The sequence below is a fragment of the Lolium rigidum genome, chromosome 7 (assembly GCF_022539505.1).
Source record: "Lolium rigidum isolate FL_2022 chromosome 7, APGP_CSIRO_Lrig_0.1, whole genome shotgun sequence".
Taxonomy (NCBI): Eukaryota; Viridiplantae; Streptophyta; class Magnoliopsida; order Poales; family Poaceae; genus Lolium; species Lolium rigidum.
In genome coordinates, this window is record NC_061514.1 from 284,795,651 (window position 1) to 284,819,285 (window position 23,635).

Sequence of the window (23,635 nt, forward strand, 5' to 3'; positions counted from 1 at the left end):
TGTAAACCAATTTACAGATTTTACAGTACCCCTCCTTTTGTAGCGCCCCTCCTTTTAAGCCAAATATACAGATTTTACACTACTCCTCCTTCTGTAGTACAGTACCAAATACAAATTCCAATTCTATGGGAGCAGCATCCGCTTTTCAGCATGCCATATTCGCGAACAATATTCAGATCTGCTCACTCTATCTATATAAAAGCATCTGCTGACCTGCAGTTGATTGATCTGCGAAGTTTATGAGTTCCTATGTAGTATCATAGGATTCTGCTTATTTCGTGTACTGAACGGAGGAAGTTCTGCTACATTAGGCATTTCTTGCAGCCAGGGAGCGTTTTGCCCGCGAGGAAACACTGCACAAGCACAAGCGCTCGCTGCGGCTGGTAGCTGGGGACTTCATGTCCTGCTCCTCTCACGGTTACCAAGCTGAGGTTGCCCTTGTACTGCACAACGTAGCCACCCACCTCTCCAGCACCCTGAGTTCACATGATTGATCAGATCATTATAGTTCACTAGTCAGATAAAAAACCGGCAATTACAGTATCAGAGTTTCAGAATTTCAAATTCTCCTGCTTTATTTCAGGGGGTATTTCAGTTGCAGCTACAGCCTACAGGTCATGTCGTGTTTGCTGGGTTGGGGCAGGGAACAAATTATGGCACTACCGGAAAACACAATGATATTCCTCTTTGTCGAGTGTATTTTTTTCACGTGACCATCCGTTTTCGTTGTTCGGCCATCAAGTTGCTTATTTTTCGCCGAAAACTCGAAATGGCACACGGTAAAGCCTTTGCCGAGTTTCAGGGTAAATGCACTCGGAAGATCCTGTTTGCCGATGTAGCATTCGACGAGGCAGCACTCGGAAAAGCCTTCACCGAGTTTGTTTTAGCCTTCGCCGAGTATTTGGGATACTAGGCAAATGGGGGTATTCCGGTAGTGGGGCAGGGGAAGGAGAGCTGAGTATGAGTGTCAGTACCTGAGTACTGCTGAACCACGGCCTCCATTTTGCGGTCACGGGGAGCTGGAGCTGGTTGATAGAGTATCTGGTGGAAGTGACCGGCACATTCCCGTCGGTGTCTCCGCTGCGAATACCAGTGATCATGGATTTGTACCACGACGATTACATTCAGGATTGCATTCACGCATGCGTATCTGAAAAGTTCTATCTTGTATGGGTAGTTGGGTACCTCTTTATCAAAAAAATGTATGCGTACCTGTACACCCAGACTCTGATGTTGTTTTTCATCAGCTCCGGGATAATCGGCAAGATAGTTGTGGGGCTGTCGACCCAGCTTCTGAAAACCTCACTGAAAATGGGCAAAACTATTCTTTAATTATGCCATGGTGATGGTGGGACGAAGATAAACTAGATTTTATCATATCTTTTCAGCATGGATGTGAATGTGATCGACCATGGTTCTCAAGGTTCAGTCAATTTCAGCATGGGAAACAAGCTTATCTACCAATCATGCAACCACAGACTCCCAACACGGAAAAAAACCTAATAAATCCACGCATGGCGTGTAAGAAGCCTTATAAATACACGCAAGGTGATAGATATTTATTCTGTGTGACATCAGTGGCGGAGGACGAATTTGGGGTAGGGTGAACTCTAGGAAAAATAATTCAAAAACAAAAATAGTCCTGTGGCATAAAATTATATATGATTGGACATAATCATTTAGTACACAATAATATAGATACATGTAAATATAAGTAAAACCTACAAACATACTAATAATGAAACTTTAATGACATATAGAAATCCTAGTAAATGGCAAAGCTCTATCATTTTTTCTAATATCTTTAGTAACTTTATGGATCAAGACATTTGAAGTCCTAGGCAATGGTAAAAGATATCACAGGAGTCACTTTGGAGGGTCAGTTTACTGCCACGTGGGGCTCTTCTATCATCATGGGCATTAGATATCGAAGCAAAGGCTCCAGATGAATAATGTGTGCTTAGGTGGTGGCCTCGGCCAGGTGTGCGATTGTTGCTCCATGAGAGATGGTTGCAACTTGACACAACTTGTCTCACAACTTTGAGCTACGGGGATGATCTGGTTGCCGTCTCGGTCGGCGCATCCCAGTGAGGACAGTCGAGAAGTATGTCTAGGCATGCAGTGGCCCCGAAAGTGGTCTTACGGTACTTGGCTACGAGGTAGCCTTGGCTATAGGCAGCTAGGTGGTACGACATTGCAGCTCCAAAGCGAGCAGTGGCATGTCGAGGTGATGGGCCTTGTAGGGCACAACAAAGTGATGGAAGTTAGGGTGATGGCCTCGAGAGGTTAGCGGCTTTGGGTGTATTGACCTCATGCCATGTGGACGGTAAGGTTGACTTCCATGTTGTCTGGCATGTTGGCTGAAGAAATAGTCGTAGAGTCATGTGGAGTGCTTGCTTCTTCACATCAACTAAGAGTTGTGAGTATGCTTGTTTGGTACTAGCCACCGTAGAGGTGTGAGGATAGCTACTTCGGTGGGGTGGTTCCTCATATTAATTTTTGCTTGTCTGGTTTGTGTCTGTTGTTATATTCACCACGCCGCCGACGAGACTGGATCATGTCCTTGTTGTATCAGATTTTGCCTGATTTTCTGCAAATTAATAACTGGGCAATAATATTTTCTTAATTAATGGAACAATCAAACCTTTTGCCTTGTGTTTCAAAAACTAATCGTCCTATGAGTACTTGAGGAGTTTATCCAGAATCTACAATTGAATCAATGGTTTTTATTTATTGTTTTTTTCGAAATAGGGGATCTTCCCGGCCTCAACATCAATTGACGTGTATAGTGTTATTGTGAGACTTCTTATCCTCGATAGCAATCAGTACCGTTGGTAGATATGTTTATGGAGGTTGAAAATCCCAATCTTCATGACATTTCCGAAGAGAAGACACGTACAAAGGATAAGTTGGCTAAGAGGTCTGTAGTGCAAGCAATATTACTTTTAAATGAGGAGATAATAATGGGCATCATTCTACATTTTGTAGGGTGGTTCAGTGGTTGTTATAGTACCGAATCCAATATTGTGTATGCCTAATATGGACCAAGTGAGTCTAAAATGTAGGCAGGAGTGATCCTACCGGTTGCACCAAGACCAATTGAAAGGCATCTCGGATTTATAAGAAAAGCCTTGCATGTCAACGAAACGATCGTGAGTAGTCAAGAAAGGCGACGAAGAGTTCTAGTCGTGGACGCCTAGGAGTTCCACTCATACGGTAAGAGGAAGCCTACTAAAGAGGAAGGAAACCAGCACCTATCTACAAATATAAAATGAGTACCCAAGACCCCACAAGCGGCAACTCCTTGAGATTCGAACAAGTCACAAGTAAGCAATATCAATTGCAAGCTTGGTGCGTTTCCTATCATTTATCTTGGCTTACCTTTGAGTGATAGATGGTCCATGCCCCTTCCAAATTTGGTCACTAGACTAGGAGCCCTTGACGGTGGGGGTGGGTCATAGGTTTGACCCCTGGCAAGGGAAGTTCCTATCCTCGGCGACGAGATTGGAGCTGACAAACGCCTGCTTGTTGAGCCTCCCCACCTTCGCGATGTGCCTCTTCTTGCTCTATGATGGCACACATGCCACCATGGATAAGTCTAGGTGTAAATCCTTTTGGAAAGGCGTTGGGCCTAAGTGGAAGTAAGGATGGCAATAGGTATGGTACGAACAAGATAGATCAATACCCTATCCATACCCATATAGTCAACGGGTAGAAAATTCTATCTGTACCCATACCCACATAGTCAACGGGCCCATACCCATATACTCTACCCACACCTATGCGATTCTACGGATTTACGATCTAAATTGAGTGGAACGATTCAAACGATTCTGCTAATTAGGATCTAAGATTTTACGATTCTGAAATTTAATGTCATATGTTTGCGATCCTGCCATAGAGGTTCCGATCCGACACATAAGCACGATTCTGACAACTTTGCTCGTGCCCATTGGGTGAGTATATAACGGGTAGATCAAATAGTATATAAGTTATTCACAATTTTACATTCATTGATATCACATTTGTCAAAAAAAAATCAATTACATCGACTCAATAACACTTAGTTTCAGTTGATTATATGAAAATTATAAAAATTTAGAAATCACAACCACATACTCATGATTATAAGATAACAAGACTAGACGAGTCACATGTCTACTGATAATTAATGACAACTTAACATAGGTTCAGAAACTCAATAACTTCTTTATTTAGTTGTGTAGGTTGACATGTTAGTATCAATGGGTAGGGTATGGGTATATACATTGGTACAAGGCTATACTCGTGTCCTACCCGTAACTTAACAGGTATGTTATGGGTACTACATATGGGTATAAAATTACCCATACCCTGCCCAAGCAAGTAAGGTACCCACGGGTACCCGTGGGTAAAATTGCCATCCTTAAGTGGAAGTACCACATGGTTAGGTGGGCCACTGTCTTCAAGCCCAAAGACATGGGGGTCTGAGTATTCTCAACACGATGCTCATGAATGTGGCTCTACTTTCGAAATGGGTTTGGAAGCTAGGCGAAAATGAGTAGGGCCTCTATGCGAACCTCATCCGGGCTAAGTACCTCGTGGACGGTGATATCTTCTGGACCACTCCAAGGAAATGCTCTTAGGTGTGGAACAATATCCAAAAGATCAAACACATGTTTAAGATCGGGGCGAGATTATTCCACGTTAGCAATGGGAGAACCACAAGGTTTTCGGCGGACTCATGGCTGGGTAGGGGCCACTTTGTGATTTGTATCTGGCTCTCTTCGGCATTTGTTCAGACCCGGATATCTTCGTTATGAATGCCAGACTGGACGGCCGGCCCCTGGGAACGGCGGAGGTTATTGATTGGGACAATCTCCTCCATGACTTGAACTCAACTCAGCTTAATGAGGAGAGGGGCGGTGCCTTATGGGCTCTGGAAGCATCGGGATGTTTCTCTACGAGCTCCATGTATCACCAGTTGTGCGGTAGGTGGGCGACGATACACTTTAGGGAAGTGTGGAGGTCAAAATCCAAACTAAAATTAAAATCTTCCTTCGGCAAACGATTAGGGGTAGGCTACCGTCTAGTGAACAAATTAGGAAGAGGCATGGACCATCTAATGGTATGTGCGCGCTATGTGGGGTGTTCGAGGACTTGAATCACATTTTCTTTTATTGCGCCCTTTCCAAATTCATGTGGTCATGTGTGAGGGACCTTATGGGGGACGACTGGAATCCGGCTGGGGCTAGGGACCTTTTAGCTATCTTGCAAAGTCTGTCAGGTCAGACATGTAAGATTGTTTGAATCTGTGTGGCGGCTATGTGCTAGAAGCTGTGGAATATTCATAATAGAATGACAATTGAGAAGACTTATATTTCCCAACCAGTTGACTGTATTTTTGAAATGACAATTTACTTGCAGGATTGGAAGCTGCTTAGCATGACGGTGATAAATAAGCTTCGAAGAAGTGATGGGATTGCTGCGATGCCTATATGTGAAACTCGAAGATTAGGTCCTTTTTTGTTTACCTCATGTGTGGACGTGGATGTTTCAAGACATTGTGTGTTTGTACCTTTCGATGTGTGGGTGTGTTTAAAAGTTGAACTACAGTGTTATATGGCTCTGTTGTGTCTGGCTTTATTTATAAAGCTGAGCCAAAGTCTTCCGTTTAAAAAAAGCAATATCAATTTAGAGCACTATCACTCATACACATGTCGAATTCTCCATCTAACTTGTTGTATTCATCTTTGTGACATCATTTCTTTGCTTTTGATGCAATATGAATTAAAGAAAGGAGTAAGACCACTACTCATGCAAGTGGGCTGAAATCTATGTAAAAGTCTTGTAGCCACGCTTGTGATCTCAGCGAAACAAAAGGCATACCTTCACCGTACATTTTCTTGCGAGGCATCCTGACAAGAAGTGACAAATTCAACACCCGCTCCTTTTTTTTTTTTTTGCAAAAAGTCACAATATATTATCTGAAACCAGCTCTTACAAGAACATTCTTGACATCTGATACGCGCATGTTGTGTCAAGTATCTTTGGAAGAAAAATCGTTTATATTTATCCTTCTTTCACATATTTGTGTGACATTTATCTAGTTTTGTATTGTTCTTCCAGTTAAACCATCAAAGACATATATTTAGATTTTTCTCCAAGAAAGAACGTGGAGCCTATGCCATTTTCTGTCGCGATAAAAGTTTCACTTAAAATATTGGGAGTGTGGTGTTTGGCTCCTGTGGGCCCATATGCTACTTTTATTGAAATGCAGCTTGGACATATTTTAAAATATAAAAAATTCCAAACAAAAAATTCGTTTGTACATCTTCACATGCAATATGCGTGCAAAGTTGTTTCACAGAAAATCTACTTGTCGTGTCTTTTTATCTATCTTTATTTCACCTATTTGTGTGACTTTTATCTAATTTTGTATTGTTCTTGCAGTTAAACCATCAAAGACATGTATTTTATAATATTTAGATTAAGATGATAAACTATTCTCTTTTTAATTAAGAAAATTATGTCAAAGGTCCTAATATTATATTTTTTTGCACAATAATAAATACAACAGTAAGTATGCTAGTGAGGGGTGGACATACTCGTTGCAAGCTAACCATGGGCGATCGAGATGGGTGACGTTTGCGTGGAGTGCCTTTTGTACATCTGGCTTGTTGAGGTAGGCATCCACATAATAACTTGTGCACGGATCAAATCTCTCAACCTAACCACATTAGAACAAAGTTAAATCAAATTCACCAAACTTGAAAAATGAACATTACAAGTTAATTATCCTTACTAATACCATTTTGGGAAGGGCCCAACACTAATGAATCGATGTAAATCAACTTAATGCAAGATTCCACATTGATCACATATGATATGATAAACATCGACCCAATACCATATCTAGACATCAAGTTCACACAATGTCATGACAGTCAAGCCCCTGCATCGTTTGGACATCATGGTCGCGCCTTATCACGGTGCTAAATATTTATTTTTTCCATCACGCCGTCGGTACCAATACATCCATTCCATTCTATATTACTCCGCGCATATTAAGTTCGGTCAAGCTCAAGCTCAAGCTCGTACGAAAGTTGAAGCAACCGATCGGGGTGGCTTAAAATACAATGCCTAGTGCCATTAGCCACGACAAATATAATCACTGATTCCCTACACTACACTATTGTAACTTGTAAGTGAGTGAACCTCTCTCCCCTTTTGGCAGGTCGTCTTATAAAAAGGAATGGAGGGAATGCTTTTTTTGTTTGTTGTGGGTGTGCCGCCCTATTATAGTAAGTGAGCATATATGTTGACCATGACGTACCGAGGGGATGATAGGCGGCGTGATGAGTCCTTCGGACTGGCATTTTGGTGCGTAGATGTTGTAGTTGTCGATGTACACGACGCTCTCGCCGACCGACCTGTAGGCTTCGTCGCAGAGCTTGTTGGACGCGGCGCCGGCGGTGAAGTTGCAGTTCCTGTTGACGCCGTCGACCGTCTCGTCGGAGATGAGCGCGTGCGTCCAGAAGAAGTCGTACGTGCCCTTGTTGTCCGTCCAGTCGTTGATCACCGCGTTCCCAATCTTAATAATTAGCAGTTAACTACTGTGTGAGCTTGACGTCGTGTACCAAGTACTGCATGCCAACCCAATTATTACGTACCATGATGCCTTTGAGGTTGATGGCCGGTGAGGCGTGGCGGAGGATGGCGTGCGCGAGCTGCGGGACGTAGTGGCCGGCGTAGCTCTCGCCGGTGAGGTAGAAGTCACGGCCCTTGTACTCCGGGAAGCGCTCCATCCAGTTGGCCAGGAAAACGTACGTGTCCTCCGCCGTCCGGCAGTCGCCGCTGGAGCTGTAGTCCGCCGTCGTATTGGAGTACGAGTACCCCACCCCCGCCGGGCTCTCCAAGAACAGCACGTTCGCAACTGCACCATTACATTCGTCACTTGCCAATGGATGGCACACACGGAGAGTCGGAGACGGATTACGTGCGTACCGTGGTTCCAGGAGTATGGGTTAAGGTAGAGCGTCTTGCCGTCGCTCATGACGCGGAAGGGGCCGAGCTCCTCCATGGCGCCGAACCCCAGCGACGAGCACCCGGGACCTCCATTGAGCCAGAGGAGGAGCGGCTTGGACTTCGAGGACGAGCCGCTGCCGTTGCCGCCGACGGCCTCGGCGAGGTAGTAGAACAGCGCGCGCCCGGCCGCCGCGTCCACCGTCACGTACCCTGCGTACTGCGCGAAGTCCACGCCGCCCGGCTGCCCGGGCAGCGCCTCAACGCGGTCGGCCTCCTTGCGTCCGGCGTCCGCCGGTACAGGTTTTCTGCTGTCCGTCATCTCCTCCACGGCCGGCAGCGAGGACGACGACTGGCGTGGAGAAAACGATGCGCGCAGCAGGCGCACGTAGTCTCCCTGCCGCCGCGGCCTGATCGCAGCCGCCGCCGTGCTGCAGCCCAGCGCGAGGCATTGCATTACCACCAGCAAGAACAACTTATCGGTCCTCCTCATCGCGCTGCTTCTGTGTCGTCGGCGCTATTCCTTCTTGTCGTTCTTTGCCCGGCAGCTAACGGAGTATTTATAGGGCGGAATTTTCCGACCACCAAGTTCGATGTCGGACAAATGACAGGCATGCATTGGTGGCGGAATTATTCTGACCACTTGTTTGTTTCTGCTTTATGAAACATGCACTGTGCAGGGTCAAAAAAAAAAAACATGCACTGTGGTAGCCTCTTCAAACAAAAATCTGGTTGCAATACAAGCACCATGCACTTCTCTTCAGTGTCCAAAATAGTCTATGCAAGAGTCTTCACTCTTTATGAGCTAACCTCAGTGGTATCCTAATCAGTCATTGTCATCTAGAAGTGTTGATTTCTTCAACAAAAGGTGAACCGAAGAAACATAGAAAAATCAAACGTATTTAGCATATTTAGGCCGTCGCATGTTGTACATATGAGTCAGGGTGCAAGGAACGAACCTTCATCTTCGACCACTACTCCAGCTATTACTATATCCCTCGTTTGGTTAGGCGAGCTCCCAATCAGTACCAAGTGGCATAAGCATGGTCGCCATTTGGGGTTTCCACTAAATAACTACCTTCACTACCTGCGATTAAAGAACTTGATCGTGTGGTTATCTACTCACTACTACGATAAACAAGAAAAAAAACTTACATCATCATGTTTAAAAGTGTGCCCAAATTATGGTAGCAGGGCTCACCGGACAGGACACTCGGTAAAAAAAAATGATTTTATATATTTCATTCGTTTATAGTGTGTGACACTCTCATCTCCAGGTGAAAAAAAAAATGTGACATAGACACTCACACCGGGTCGTCTACATTCTTAGACCACGAAGCATGAAAAATTATAGGCAGGCTTAAAATCCGTTGTGATGCAGCAAACAATAACTTCACAAAAAGTAATAAATGAACATGTAGATACAAAATATAAATTTACATAAAAATGTAGCGGTACAAATGTACCAGTGGACCTGCTAGTTCCAACAATTACAACAATCGAGATAATTCTTTGCAACAAATTCGTTTGGTGGAGCTAGATGTATGCAAGAAGACAGAAGTCAACTCAACACCACGGAAACCTGCATACTATCTGGTACTAGTATGATACTCCAAAAGGCAAACAAGGAATGCTACCTAACTTGTATCTCTCCGGTCCTTCAAACTGTTCCTTTTTGTAACTTCTTGGGAGTCACCTCTAGGAAAGTTCTCCTCGTTCAGGCCAAGACAGATTTCCCGACAGAAGGACTATATATCGAACACAATACGTCAAGGTTTAAACGGCGCAAATACCACCACTGAATTGTGTCCTCCAAATCCAAACGAATTAGAGATACCTGCATCATATGCGCAAAGCGCACAAAGAAATGAATGAGGCGAGTCTATGGGGGGTGCCCCATGTTCAGTTTGTATTTTGCATTTGCATAGTACATACTCACCAACATGTACTTCGTGTTGTTGTTTTATGTTGCGCACTGTGTTAAATTGATCAAGTGCCGGCTCTGGATTCTGCAATTGATAGAGACCATGAGACTTTCAGTTACATGAATATGAAACAAAATATTTATATTGTTGACCATTGACCATCAATACATACTATCATTGCTAGTGTATCAAAGTTTTATATACTTACAAACTGGTTTATAGTTGGATGCACCCATCCAGTGGTGATCGCTTTGATAGTGGCAATGGCTTCCAATCCGCCTGCCGCGCCAAGGCAATGGCCAATCATGGACTGGAAAAACATGTCACATGCATGAGGACTTCGCTGGAGTATCTCTCGAGTGAAGCTGGAAATGTAAATTGTATCCACATTACACAAATCTGCATAGAAGAGAATATACCTTGGTTGAGTTCAGTTTAATCTGGCATGTGTCCCTAAAGACTTGCTTCAAAGCTTTCACCTCAGCCAGGTCTCCAGCAAGGGTGGAGGTTGCATGGGCGTTTATGTAATTGACCTGCAATGTAAACAGTTATGCATATGCATGCATCACATCTGTTCAATTTAGGAGTATATATAGTAAAACATTCGATGGTTACCTCCTCTGGGGCCACACCTGCGTCTTCGAGGCTCCGCTTTATGCATGTTGAAACACCACTTCCATCTGGTCTTGGATCAGTCATATGGTGAGCATCACTGTTTACGGCGCCTCCCAGGTACTCCACAAGAATTGGAGCATCGCGTTTCATTGCATGCTCGAGGCTTTCCATAACCTATAATATTTTTTTCACACAGTGATATAAGAAGCCAATAAAGAAGATCTTCTATTGGCTATCCTTCTAGTAAAAAGCATAACTTTTATTCATGCTTTTATCATTGTAAGATCGAGAGAAGCACGAGTTCTTGCCCTAATGACGCTGATATCAGAGAGGAAATGGATGTGAAACTTTCATGTAAGCTTTCTGGGAAGAGGTTAGTCTTCTTCTACTATCTTTTTAACACGCATCTAGATATATTTTACTAGCCTTTCAAAACTTAATTTGATTGTTCATTACATCTTAGTACACATAAGGTGATGAGACTCAAGTGCATCTGATTTATCTTGAAACTCTATGAATTGTAATTGCTCAGAATATGTAATACATACATGAGATTTTTCTACAAGATACATCAGATTTTATGAGTAACTTGATATCTGCCACAGAAGGCATGACAGTAATTCATCATGGAAAATTAGTTACTTCTAGAAAACGGGGAAAACTACAAGAAGAATGTATAATAAATATTTGTATATTCCTCATGGTAAAAAAATCTGAAAACAAGATATTTATCAAGAACGTTTTAGTTATACGATATTTTGTAAATGCACCGATTATTATCATAACATGTTCCAAGAATCCAATGGCTACCAAGTACGAGTCCCGGGTATGGCTAATAGATAAAGCAATAGGCAACATAATAACTATTAAGAGCTGTGTTGTGCTTATGCACCAAAGTTCGAAGAGGTTAATAACATAGGGCCCCGGGCAAAATCCATGTAGTTGAAGTATGCTAGATAGGAGACACACCCACATGATTAATTGTGTGTTTGTACTCATAACCCTTTACATTGCATTAATAGGAAAAACTAATCGATGTAATAGTAACCCACATGCAAAGAAAGAAATTAGTTGACTGATAAACACAAACAAATTGCAAAAATGATCACTCGAACAAAGAACACAAAGAAAAGGAAAAAAGTCCTATTTTTGTGTAATAATAATAAATCAACTATTGATTTGGGAACAAAAAATACAATCCCACAAGGGTAGAAATATACTTCATTGTTAATTGGATTAATAATAAAATAACACATCCTATAGTTTCTTGAAGTTTGAATGGAATCAATGTGTGATACTTTTCTCATCTGAGAGAAAAAAATGTTCAATCTTAGTTAGTAGTTTGTAGTTTTCAATAAAAATATATATGTTTTAAGTTAATGGTTATAAAATAAGTACTTAGGTCGACCATTGGTACTATTTGTTGTAGTAATTATAGGGAGGACAAAAAGGTTTTTCTATTGCCATATTATGTCACAAACCTAATTTGCTAAGAAAATTAATCCAGATAATACAATAGTAAGCCTGTAACACTTTATCTTTAATTTTAATTTTAGAGAATCTAGTTATGCACAAAAGTGAATAAGAATTTTAAAAACGTAAATTTGATGTTCTCTTTGCTTTTGATCACTTTTATTCACATTCTTATATTCAAACCAAGTTTTTCATATTTTATAATTATATAACACGAGCCAAGCCGAGTCAGCTCGCTCGACTCGCTAGGGCTCATTAAGGCATCAAGTTATTTCGGCTCGTCTTATTAAGATAACGAGTTCAAAAATAAAACTCGGCTCAACTTGTGAAATTTAGCTCATTTAGCTCGTTACAGATTTTATATAATTAGCTATGTATGGAATAAACTATATGAGCATGTATATTTCATCTAAATTGTTATAATTTGATCGCATAGTGAACAAAAATAGGGACACAATAATCTACATTACACAATCAGCCACAAAAGTATATACAATTTCATGCATCGATGGGTCAGATTTGGGGACACTAACGTTGGTCGATCTTAACAAGCTAGCTGAACGAGTATTAACTCGGGCCTGCTTAGCTTGGTCACTAAAGGATCTCGCATTTAAAACTTAGCTCAGATCGTTAATCACCAAGTCCAGATGAGTCACGAGTTACTCGTTTATGTCATGAGTTCCGAGTTTTATGTCCAGCCTTGCACCCCTCCTCATCCCTTGTGGATAGGTGGTAGACGCCTGCATCTCTATTCTTTCTTCCCAACAACGCTACGGAAACCCACCTCCCTAGTAGAAATTTTGGTCAACTAATAATATATGAGTAGTAGAAAGATATTGTTGTTCGTTTATTTAAATCATAAACTATGGCGCCATGAGAAGAAGTACCAAAAATAAATGAATTTCTCTCGACATTTGTGCACATAACATTCAGTTTTTATAAATTTTCAGGGATTGTGATGTCAAGGCATTTCCTACGTACTGCACCTTATTTTTATCATTAGTATATGAAAGAAAAAGATTCCACGTTGTTTTAGCGGGCCAAATTATGTTTGCATATAATATTTAGTCAAAGACCAGATTTTGAGGTTTGACCATATATATACATAAAAAAGGTATCAACATCTATATATAATATCATTTTTTCAAACTTATGTCATGAGAGCGACCATGAAATATATTTTCATGATATATGCATTACATATTTCAAGGATTGGTATATTTGTCTTTGTAGGTTAATTAAACCCTACAAAGTTCAATTTTAACTATAAATTATACGCAACATATTTTGGAACGGAAGGAGTACGAAACCTCTTTTCAAAACTAGCCCAAGATCCGGTTTAAAAAGTTCAAGATTAAGTTTCTACGGAGTACTTGTTCTCTTGTCTAATTAAAGTGCATGTATACAATGCTAAGACGACGCATATGTTCAAACATTGCAAGGCTATCGTGTCTGTAGCGTGTGGCACGACCGCACGAGTGAGGTACTGAGGTGTACGTGCGTTCTACTCTGTCAAAATACATAAAATACACCACTGATCTTAGTAAATATAAATAGCGAACATACCAGTATTCCGGCTCCTTCGCCCATGACAAAACCATCGCGGTCCCTGTCCCAGGGCCTCGACGCCGTGCCGGGGTCGTCGTTCCTCTGCGACAGCGCCCTGCAAGCCACGAACCCACCTAGCCCGATGGGGACAATGGCAGCCTCTGCGCCGCCGGCCACCATGACATCGGCTCGGCCCAGTCTGATCTGGTCGGCGGCGTTGTGGAAGCAGTGGTTGGAGCTGGCACATGCGGTCGAGATCGAGTAGTTCGGGCCCCGGAAGCCGACGGCCGCGTCCATGGCGACCATGGCGGAGCCGGTGTTGGTTATGGCATGCGGGATGCAGAATGGAGATATCTTCCTGCACCCCTTGGTGACGAGGTTCTCGACGCCGTCAGAGAAGGCTCTGATGCCGCCCATGCCGGAGCCCACGACCACGCCGGCTCGTTCTTTATCAATCTGTTGACGATCGTGACAAGGACATATAGAACAGTTAGCGGTACACACATTAACAATTCGCCATGTCTACGTATGCCGTGTGATGTGATCTTACCTTGTCCATGGCGTTGGACTCTGGTGCGAGGCCGGCCGACTCAAGGGCCTTCTTGGCGGCGACAAGGGCGTAGCGGTGGCAGTCGTCGAGGCGACGGTCGAGCTTGCCGTCGACGTAGCCCTCGGAGGAGAAGCCGCGGATTTGGGCGGCGAAGCGGGTGGGGAACCCGGAGGCGTCGAATCGATCGATGGCGCCGACGCCGCTCTCCCCGGCAAGGAGGCGGGCGTAGTACGCGTCCACGTCGTTCCCGAACACGGACACCAGGCCCATCCCCGTGATCACCACCCGCTTCCGCGGATCTGTCTCCCGCCGAGGGGCCGACGATGAAGAAGCCGAGGCGCGGACGGAGACGCGGCATCGCTGCCGCGGCTGTGCGCGCGACGACAACGACGACGCCGTCACGGCGGCGCCGGGCTGGAGGAGGTTTTGCATGGCTGCGCCCTGCCGCAAGGTATGGTGTTGGCCCGAGGGATAGGAGACGGCCTTGTTTGGGTCAACAGACCGGTACAAGTACGTGGCCGCTAGGTGGTTGGGCGGGGAGCCCCTAGTTATCGCTCCAGTGCGGGAGGGAGTACAAGCAGCCTTCCTTCATGGGCCGCTGCCAATTCAGCCCATAATAATAGGTATAGTTTTTGTTTCTTTTTCATTGAAAAAATGCTTACATTTGAAAAATGCAGAAACTCGAAAATTGTTCACATTCATAAAATTTCAAAGTCAAAAATTGTCATGTGCATTTGATCGTTTCTCTTCGCGGATGGATCATAACACAAACTTTTATAATTATAATTATTTAGATGTATATGATATCTTAATTACGCAATTTGTGGACCACCTGTGAGCATTGATATCCTATTATCTATGTTCTTAATATCGCGACTATATTTAGAACTTTGGCTTCCTTACATCTCCTCTCCTTCTGGTAGAGTTTTCTGGCTTCTTGAATGAAAACATTCTCCTGGGAAAAGAAGAGGTGCACGCCCAAAGTATAGAGCTTTTGGTGGTCCCTCTGATGTTCTTCCTTGATTTGTATGGATGCATACAAGGTTACTATTATTGTGCAAAGGTTAGAGATCTTCAATATGAAATTATCATAACGTTGGGTTGCTACTATTGTTCTGAAATGCAAGAGCTTAAATTTGTATGTGTTGCCTTTCATCAGACATGCCGCTTTTGCAAAATGAGAAGTCATGCAAGTTTGTAATACATAATTAGCTACGCGAGCTAATTTCACTTTATTATTCTATTGTGAGAATTCATATTTTTTAGTACATGTCTGTCTAGCTGAATCAACTAGGTGTTTTGGAAGTTCTGGACACCACAATATATGCAAAGAGTTAATGAGCAATGTATTTTGTAACCGTAAACCCTATGTTTGTTTGCTACTCTTTACAATTTGATGTCCTCATTTATTTGATGGAAGTGGAGACCCTGAGTGATATCCTTATTCATATGGTAGTTCTTCTTTATCGTATAGGCAATCAACATATATTTATATAGAACTATATATAGAAGGCGAGAATGGATTTTGTACACCCACGTATGGGTAAGGAAGTTATCTGTCCACAGGTACTTGTTGGAGATTCGTGCAACAATCTTACAGATTGGCCCCTCATTCACGTTATGTCCCATCGTTCTACTCACATCATGTCCTTTCCTGGCATAGGCCTTTCTTTTATCAACGCGCTACGTAGCGTAGGCCATGCCTCTCTGTATATCATCTTCATCCTTAGCTGTCACGTCCTCTTCTTCAAATTTTCAGTGGTCTCATCCTTCTCCCATACTATCTGTGTGACACATATGAACAGCATGGCTGACCGGCTGAAGGAGCTACTCTCGGGCCGAGCTTTGCCTGTCTGGTCTGGCCGCCGATGATGCGCCCATCTCTGGCGGAGACAGGGCCGTGGAGGTGATACACGGCGGCTCCCTCGCCTCTCCTCTGGTCGCGACGATGCCCTGGAAAAAAAAGGCTGATACGGCGCTCTCCGCTCACCTTCGGCTGCTCCCTCGGCCAACCTCCGACGGCTCGCTCCGCCCCACCGCCGGTTCCACCGCCGGAACCCTTCGACAGCTCTCGGATGCCCCTTCCTCGCCTCTGGTAGCTAGCTAGGACCCAACAGCGATTGCACTACACGATTTCTTCTGTCGGACAATGGCAGCAGAGCAGAGATGCTAAGTTAACTGAGCTGGCAATACATACATCGTACCAACACAGTATCCATGGGATGGATTCAGTACACACATCGCTACTCGTTTGCTTTTATTTCTGCCAATGCTGGTAGATAAGTTGTAGCAGTAGGACTAGTAGCAAATCACATTTTGATCTTGTGAGCTGGGGACGGCTTGGGCGGTGATTTCTTCATGTTGCTACAAACAGAGTGCATGCCCTTGGAGACGACAGTCGACATTGCCGATTTGCCGGTGTCAGCGGCGGTGAGCAGGACGCGCGTGCCGGAGTAGGCGTCCTTGTGGCCCAGCGCACTCGCCAGGATACTTAGGTTATCCCCTGAGCGTGCCTGCGAGAGGTTGGGGAAGGCTATGGGCATGTCGACGGAGACCTTAGGTTCCGGGAGTCGGAGATGGCGGGTGCGGAGACAACCTCGTTGACTAGAGCCACGACAGCAGGAGGGGCCGAGCTGGACACGCGAACTCCCGCGATTTCCCACCTGCTCGCGAACTCTGGGACGCGCTCGTCCCTGCCCTTCCATAAGGCGAGCTCGAGCTCGACAGGTGTTTGCCCGCCTCTGTCGAAGAATTCAGACCGCTCCAGCCGCTCGGCGCCCTCCTGGCTCTATCCTCGCCACGGCCTCCTCTGCCCACCAGTGAGCCGCATGGAAGAAAGAACTCGCGTCGCTCGCTCGGCCTCCAGCTCCCGCGAACTCAGCACACCGTCGGGCTTGCGCTGCAGCTCCCGCGAACTCTGGACGGGGCGGCGACGGGCGCGGCCAGACGGAGCGGCGACTAGCGCGCCCGGCGCGAGAAGGCACGGGCGCAGCCGGGGAGGCGATGGGGAGGCTGGGGCGGGAAGGCAACGGGCACGGCCTGGGGGCTGCACGGCGTCATGGCCGAAGCAATGGATCTGCCGCTCCCAGGTCGGAGCTTGCCATGGCCACCGTGAAGTGCTGGAGAAAGTGGACATGTAGCTACACAGAGACATTGCAGGACACGTCCTATCTGCTAGCTACACAGAGATTCTCTTCCAAAACATCTGATTTGGTGATATGCAAAAAAAATCAACACTTGTCCGAATCACCAAGTAATGGGAGGCTGAGATAGCTTGTGTATCCGTGCGTGCGGGTACAAACGTTTTTCCCATAGAAGGCTGCTATAGAGATTTTTTCACTTATCATTTTTTTGGCTCTCGATGTTTGAAAAGAAATCTATATTTGAATGATAATTTATATTTATTGATTTGACTTCAAAATTTTATCTGTTAGTCCATTATGCATTTCTTCGTGTCTTTTGAGTATTGAAGTTGCATGATGGGACAAATTAAACTTGATTTGATTGAGAAATATGGGCATCTTTAGGAGGCCCAAATTTATTACTTTTGACTTAAAGATTTGATAGAGACGAACACAAACAAATAAACAACCCAAAATATGTTTTGTATTGTGGAGATGTGTGTTGCACGTGCACACTAACTATTATGTCTTAAAAAGTTGTTCATACATGTATGGATACATCATTATATATTCATATGATTTTTGGAAATATCATATATGTTTTAAAATGTAACAAAAAATGGAAGAAAAGAAAATGAGGAAAAATTATCAACAAACTTTTAAAAAATGGAAGAAAAGTCAAGCTATGTAAACTTTAAACAAACTTTAAAAAAAATTATCAGCAACTTTCATATTATATTGATAATATAGGAAAATACATTTCATGTGTATGTCAACACCCGGATTTTTAAGTCCGGATGCCTATTATGTCATACATCGTAATCCCAGGAATATTGTTGTTGCGAGGCATAATAGTTAAGTATCACAATCATCATTCATTACAAACCATAAAGTCTTACAACTTGGAATCACATGATCCATATTACACAAATAGTTGATCTATTGATCAACGAACTGGTCAACGAACAAACACAAGTTCATAGCGGAAGCGTAAAGATACAAGGACTCTATAGTCCACAGGCCAACGCTTGACGTCAGCAGACTCCTAGTTGTGGTAGACGTCCTGCTGATCTTCCTCCTCGCACTGCTGCTCCTCTTCATAGTCTGGCCATTTGAATAGCCAGGGACACAGCCGTGAGTACTTTATGTACTCGCAAACTAATACTAGTGTAAGTGCTAGCATTTCTGGTAAAGGGGTGCTAAGCTCTAGTTTCTTTGCATAAAGCCAGTTTTAATTTGCAAGTATTTACTCAAGAATTATTCATGTACTAACTAACTTAAGTGGGAACATTAGTGTCATTCCCACAACATTGTTGTGATCCAAAACCCAAGTCACCATTCATCATCAACATTTTTAAGATTCTAACACTGGAAACTGTGTGGCCTTTCCAACTGTCCGTAACCGTGGACACGGCTATTCGAATAGGTTTACACTCTGCAGAGGTTGCACACTTGTGCCACAATATTTGATTTCATCCGTCGGGATAACCCCGAATCATCGTAACACAGTACGCGGATCATCAACCATAACCTTTCATTTACAAACTCTAGTATGAGCACCTCTCCCCATGAGCTTGGCCTCCCAGTGAAGACCAACTGTCAACCTGGGAACTGCACAGGGCTTGGCCGTACAATTCACCTTCAATTCACATCATTCATCAACAACGGAGGCAGCCTCGGCATAACCCCTATGATGTGTGTTCAGAGGGAACCCATACTAAGGTACATAAACTTCTAGTTAAGCCCTTACCCATAATCAGGTATTGTGGGGGTACTTATGAATTGGAAAGGTATCGCATCCAAACCAATATTAGTTTTATATCAAAAATCACTATCTTCTCTTGGTCATATTCACCTTCAAAATTCATTTCATAGTTTTCATCATCATCCTTTCACCACACATGTTTCCACCTAGAGTAGTCATGTTTAATTTAGCACTAGCATCTAGATATGAGGGGTGCTACGTATGTTGCTTTGCTTCTAGGCTAACTTTGATACTCTTGTACTAATCTAACATTAACCCCATTGAATCATGAATCAAAAGGTACTTTGATAAACCAAAGCAATAAAGCTTGCAAATAAAACTTGTAGTAAAACTTGGGATAGGCTCATGGTTCATAAGAAAAGAGGAGAGTGCCTTGTCCTTGGTAGGAATTTGCACTTGCAAGAATATTAGCTTGCCTTGGTAGTTCTCAAACTGTTCCTCCTCCTCTTCTGGGTAGCAACCTTCCTCTTCCGGGTATCCTCCGGTACTAGCGTCTAAATTGGAATACGAGGTATAATCACTCACTAATTCAAGGGCTATTCCAAACAACACATATAATCACACAAACTATTCTATGCACTCAAGTAATCTAATTTGGGTGCATTGGTTGTGTTGTTTGAAGAAAAAATAATTTTCTCTCATTATATATGTAAATGATAGTTTCTATGAAGTTCCTGAGGAATAATTTCCTCTCATTGAAATCTTCTTAAGATTTAATTTCTCAACAATTCTTCATGAAGTTTCTATTGACCTAAGTCAACCATTCATGATCATTAATTGAGAAAACAATTTAAATGAGGTGAACCACCTCATACCATTTAATAATCCTACATATATTTTAAATCTCCAAGTATTTCATATAGGAGTGTTTGGACCAGGGGTACAAACATCACATGAATTCATTTGGGACAAGATTTAAATAAAGTATAACACCTCATATGATTTGCCTACTATTTTTGGACAATACCACTTAGAGAAAATAGCCATATTGTCCACTACTTAAACTAGGGCATGATCATGCAAAGTGACCACACCATTTTCTTGCAGAAACAATTAGTGTAAGTCAAATGTGAGCTACTGGAGTTGGAATTAACTAAATATCTATTTTGGTTGATTTTTAAGAATTATTTGAATAGGGAAAAGTCCCTGCCTTGTTATTTTTATCAGATTAATTCTACAAAGAATCTGGTCATGGGACCAGTGGCATTTTGTAGACAATTTTACTAGCTTTCCAAAAATATAAAGTTCATTGAATTTGGTTTAGCCAATTTAAATCTATTGAATTTCAAAGTGGGGGCAGTATTGAAATTATGGGAATTTGTTTAAATAACATTTGAACTAAAAGGGCCGGCGGGAAAAACTACTGGGCCAAATCGTTTAAACAGGCCCAAGGCCAGCCCAGCCACGGTCCAGTGCCGCACGGGCTGCCTGACAGCGGGGGCCACCCGACAGTGGGGGTTTAAACCCGAAACGGTATGGGCGAGTCTGGGGCGTTGGATTAGATCGAGGATCTACGGCCGTGGTTCATCGTCGTCTCCGACGAGAACCCGACGATGCGGCGGCGGCAGTAGGGGGTCGGCGGGCTAACCAGTGCTCCAGCGAGGTATGGCAGTGTGCGTGATGAAGTTGTGGACGACGGCGAGTCGACTGGTAGCGGTGGCTCGTCCTGGGGTGGCTCCAATCGACGGCGGCGTCCACCAGGTACCGGCGGCTCCGATCTCCAAATTGGAGCAGCTCCGGCGACGATCGAGTGAGTGGAGTGGTGGTGGCGAAGCAGTGAGAGGTGGGGAGTGAGATGGTGTGGTTGGTTTGTCCAGGGGAGGTCCCCTTTTATAGCAACGCGAGGGTGCTGCGGGGCAGGGGCGTGGTCGACCATGGCGCGGCTTCTCCGGCGAGCTAGAGGGCTGGGCGACGACGCCGTGCTGTTCAGCATGTCCAGGCGGTGCTGTAGGGAGCAACGGCACGGTCGGGCGGCGTCTGTGGACGACGCGTTGCGTCCATGTCTGGCGCGGCGTCCACGGGATCACGTCGTCGTTCCCGGCGGCGACGAGCACGGGTCTGGGCGGTGCACGTGTCTGGCGGCATCCAGGTGGCGAGTGGGGGCTCAAGGCGTCGAGAGCGGGTCCAGGGCGTGAGCGAGGTGGCTGCGCGGTGCGTGTACTGTGACGTCCACGCGCATGTCCACCCGCGACGTCACCGGCATGGTGAGCGCGTCCAGGGCGCGCGTCGGCCGGCGTGTGTCGTCCTCGAGCGCGACAGTGGCGATGCTAGGGTGGCGTAGGAGGTGCGTTGGCGCACGGTGGCGAAGTGGCCAGGGCTGGGAAGCAATGGGGAGAAGGGGAGCTTGTCGGGCTTGGCGGCATGGCCGGCATGGCCATGCCCTAGCTTGCTCTCTCTCTCTCTTAGCCTCACTATGCTCCACTTAAGGTTTAAGGGGACCAGGGAACATAATGTGATAGGTTAGGGTAGATTGGGTTGAGGTAGATTCACTATTTGCAATAGTTGCAAATAGTGCCCGAATTTGTAAAATTCAAAAATATCCAAAATTGAAATAATTCAAAAGGTGAAATTTCTTGAAATGTGAGTGTTGATATAAGTTGTAAATGACCAGAGAGGTTTTGAGGTGGTGGTGGAGTTTTTAAATTTCAAGAATTTCAAAAATGCTAAGGGTGAGTTTGTTCCAATTCATAAAAAGTTCTAACTTTGCATGAGCATAGATTTCAAGCTAAGGTGAATTTGGCATAGTTGTCTTTACCAAAGTTGTTCACCTTGATGTCCTCTTGGATGACATGCGAAGAGTTGAGAAAGTTTAGTTTGAAAATATTGAGATGTGAGGGCTCAAAGTGGTGACCAGATTATAATGGGCAGATTTGACCATTATTCTATGTGACCTCATTTTGCATTTGAAATTGATTTGATTATTGTTTCTATGATTCCAAAAGTGGTAATAAGTGTGTAGTAACATTATCCAAATAATGGTGAAGACCAAATTGATCTAGGGTCAAAATTTGTAAAAATGCCACAGAGCATATGTGAGGGTTTTAGGGTTTTTCTTTGATTTGATTTCTTTCTCTTTTTGTTTTATTTGTTTGGTGATCTTCACATGATCACCTTAGGGTTTTTAGAGCATAGCATAAACACATATTTAACAATCATCATGGCATATCACTCAAATGCACAAGTCCTGGGCAGGGTGCTATATGCAACAGAAAAGTTTTTGTTAGTTTGGAAATTTTATCTCTGGAATTCTTCTAATTTTCTTTTATTGAAATTTGGGATGTTACAATGTATCTTATGATATTTATTTTGTATTGTATATATTAATATTGTATACTAAAAACTTGGTGAAACTTTAGAAAGTTTGTCTTTTCAGATACAAATATTAGCCTTATTCACTAGAATGGAGGAAGTATGTTTTATCTTCTAACATGTCATAAATTTATGTTTTGTTAAATAAAATTTAAAAGGTAAGAATAACTTGATCATGGAAAATGCATGTTCGCTTTTCTCAATATAAATATTCATACAAATAAAATGCACACGATAGTATTTTCCAAAACATGTCCATATATTTTTTAAATTCATCTAAGTAAAATGATTTCCTAGGCATTTCAAAATATATGTCCATGTTTTTTACGAAAACCAAAAGGTACATATAAAAAAGGAGATAAAGATGAAGTATAGAAGAATATGAAAAAATAGAAAGATAAAACAAAATATTATCAGGAAAAATGAAAATGAAAATAATTAAAAATAAATAATAAAAATAAGAAGGGAGGAAAAGGGAAAGGAAAAAGTCGAAGAAAGACTAAAGGAGACAGCATTTGCATGCTCTTAAGGTGTATTAATGGGTACATGTTGCTCCCGCTATTAGTTGTTGCCACAACGGGTATCAAACAAAAATTGTCACAATACAAGTGTAAATATTGGAGATATATATAAAGCACGGAGAAGAAATGTATGCCACATTATGCTACAAAACAAGCTAATCCGTGTAGTTACACCACACGAAAACACACACGCATGCATGGAGTGTTGTGGACTACTTCTGGTGTTTGGCTTTGGCTCGACTCCATGTGCCTTCCACCCTGAAGGGATAAAGCTGAGAGGTGCCAAAGAAACTAGGACGAACCCGCTTGTATCGCACATCACATATACTAAAACTCTATTTTACCTACATATGCCCTTTGAATCCCTTTAGTTACATATTTTTCGAAGTATATGTGTTAGAGCTACCTGTCAAGATATTTAAGGATATTAAATGTACAAAAATATCTATATATATATATATATGGTTAATTCATTAGTTAGCACTAATTGTGCAAACATGATACTTTTTTATTGCTATCTTCTTTCTTAGAGGAATTAACTAAGAGCAATGTCTAGAGAAAAAAACTCTTCATAATATAATTTACTTTTAGTCCACTTGTATTTTCAACAAAATGAAGAATTATGTAACAAAGAACAACATAATTTTTATGTAGTTAATTTTGTTAAGTGTAACTCCAAGTTATGTTCGAAATATAACAATTTCATGACAAATACTATATGTATTTACTTATTTTAGGTTGAAGAGAGTCCTTATTGTTTGCACTTTACTTCAAGACCAGAGTACACATTTTGTTATAGTAGT

General features: G+C 43.1%; 2 protein-coding genes across 2 annotated transcripts; both read right to left on the reverse strand.

The window, feature by feature from the left end:
• Positions 1-302: 302 nt before the first annotated feature.
• Positions 303-8,497, reverse strand: LOC124672891 (serine carboxypeptidase II-3-like). The gene is made up of 7 exons (XM_047209050.1): positions 7,987-8,497; positions 7,653-7,915; positions 7,316-7,573; positions 6,588-6,709; positions 1,213-1,305; positions 975-1,080; positions 303-476 (listed from the first exon to the last, which is right to left on the reverse strand). Exons 1-7 carry the CDS (start codon positions 8,495-8,497, stop codon positions 303-305), a joined length of 1,527 nt encoding a protein of 508 aa, XP_047065006.1.
• A 1,244-nt stretch (positions 8,498-9,741) lies between these two features.
• LOC124677263 (3-oxoacyl-[acyl-carrier-protein] synthase I, chloroplastic-like) lies at positions 9,742-14,547 on the reverse strand. Its single transcript, XM_047213268.1, has 7 exons — positions 14,116-14,547; positions 13,584-14,021; positions 10,545-10,718; positions 10,349-10,462; positions 10,138-10,239; positions 9,944-10,013; positions 9,742-9,841 (listed from the first exon to the last, which is right to left on the reverse strand). Exons 1-7 carry the CDS (start codon positions 14,545-14,547, stop codon positions 9,774-9,776), a joined length of 1,398 nt encoding a protein of 465 aa, XP_047069224.1. The 3' UTR covers positions 9,742-9,773.
• Positions 14,548-23,635: the final 9,088 nt, after the last annotated feature.

Coding starts and splice junctions, on each gene's coding strand:
- LOC124677263 (XM_047213268.1), bottom strand. CDS start 14,547: ATGCAAAACCTCCTCCAGCCCGGCGCCGCCGTGACGGCGTCGTCGTTG. Junction 10,240..10,348: donor TTAAACTGAACTCAACCAAG/GTATATTCTCTT, acceptor ATGTTTTTCCAG/TCCATGATTGGCCATTGCCT. Junction 10,014..10,137: donor ATCCAACTATAAACCAGTTT/GTAAGTATATAA, acceptor TATCAATTGCAG/AATCCAGAGCCGGCACTTGA.
- LOC124672891 (XM_047209050.1), bottom strand. CDS start 8,497: ATGAGGAGGACCGATAAGTTGTTCTTGCTGGTGGTAATGCAATGCCTC. Junction 7,574..7,652: donor TCAACCTCAAAGGCATCATG/GTACGTAATAAT, acceptor CTAATTATTAAG/ATTGGGAACGCGGTGATCAA. Junction 1,081..1,212: donor ATCAGAGTCTGGGTGTACAG/GTACGCATACAT, acceptor TGGTATTCGCAG/CGGAGACACCGACGGGAATG.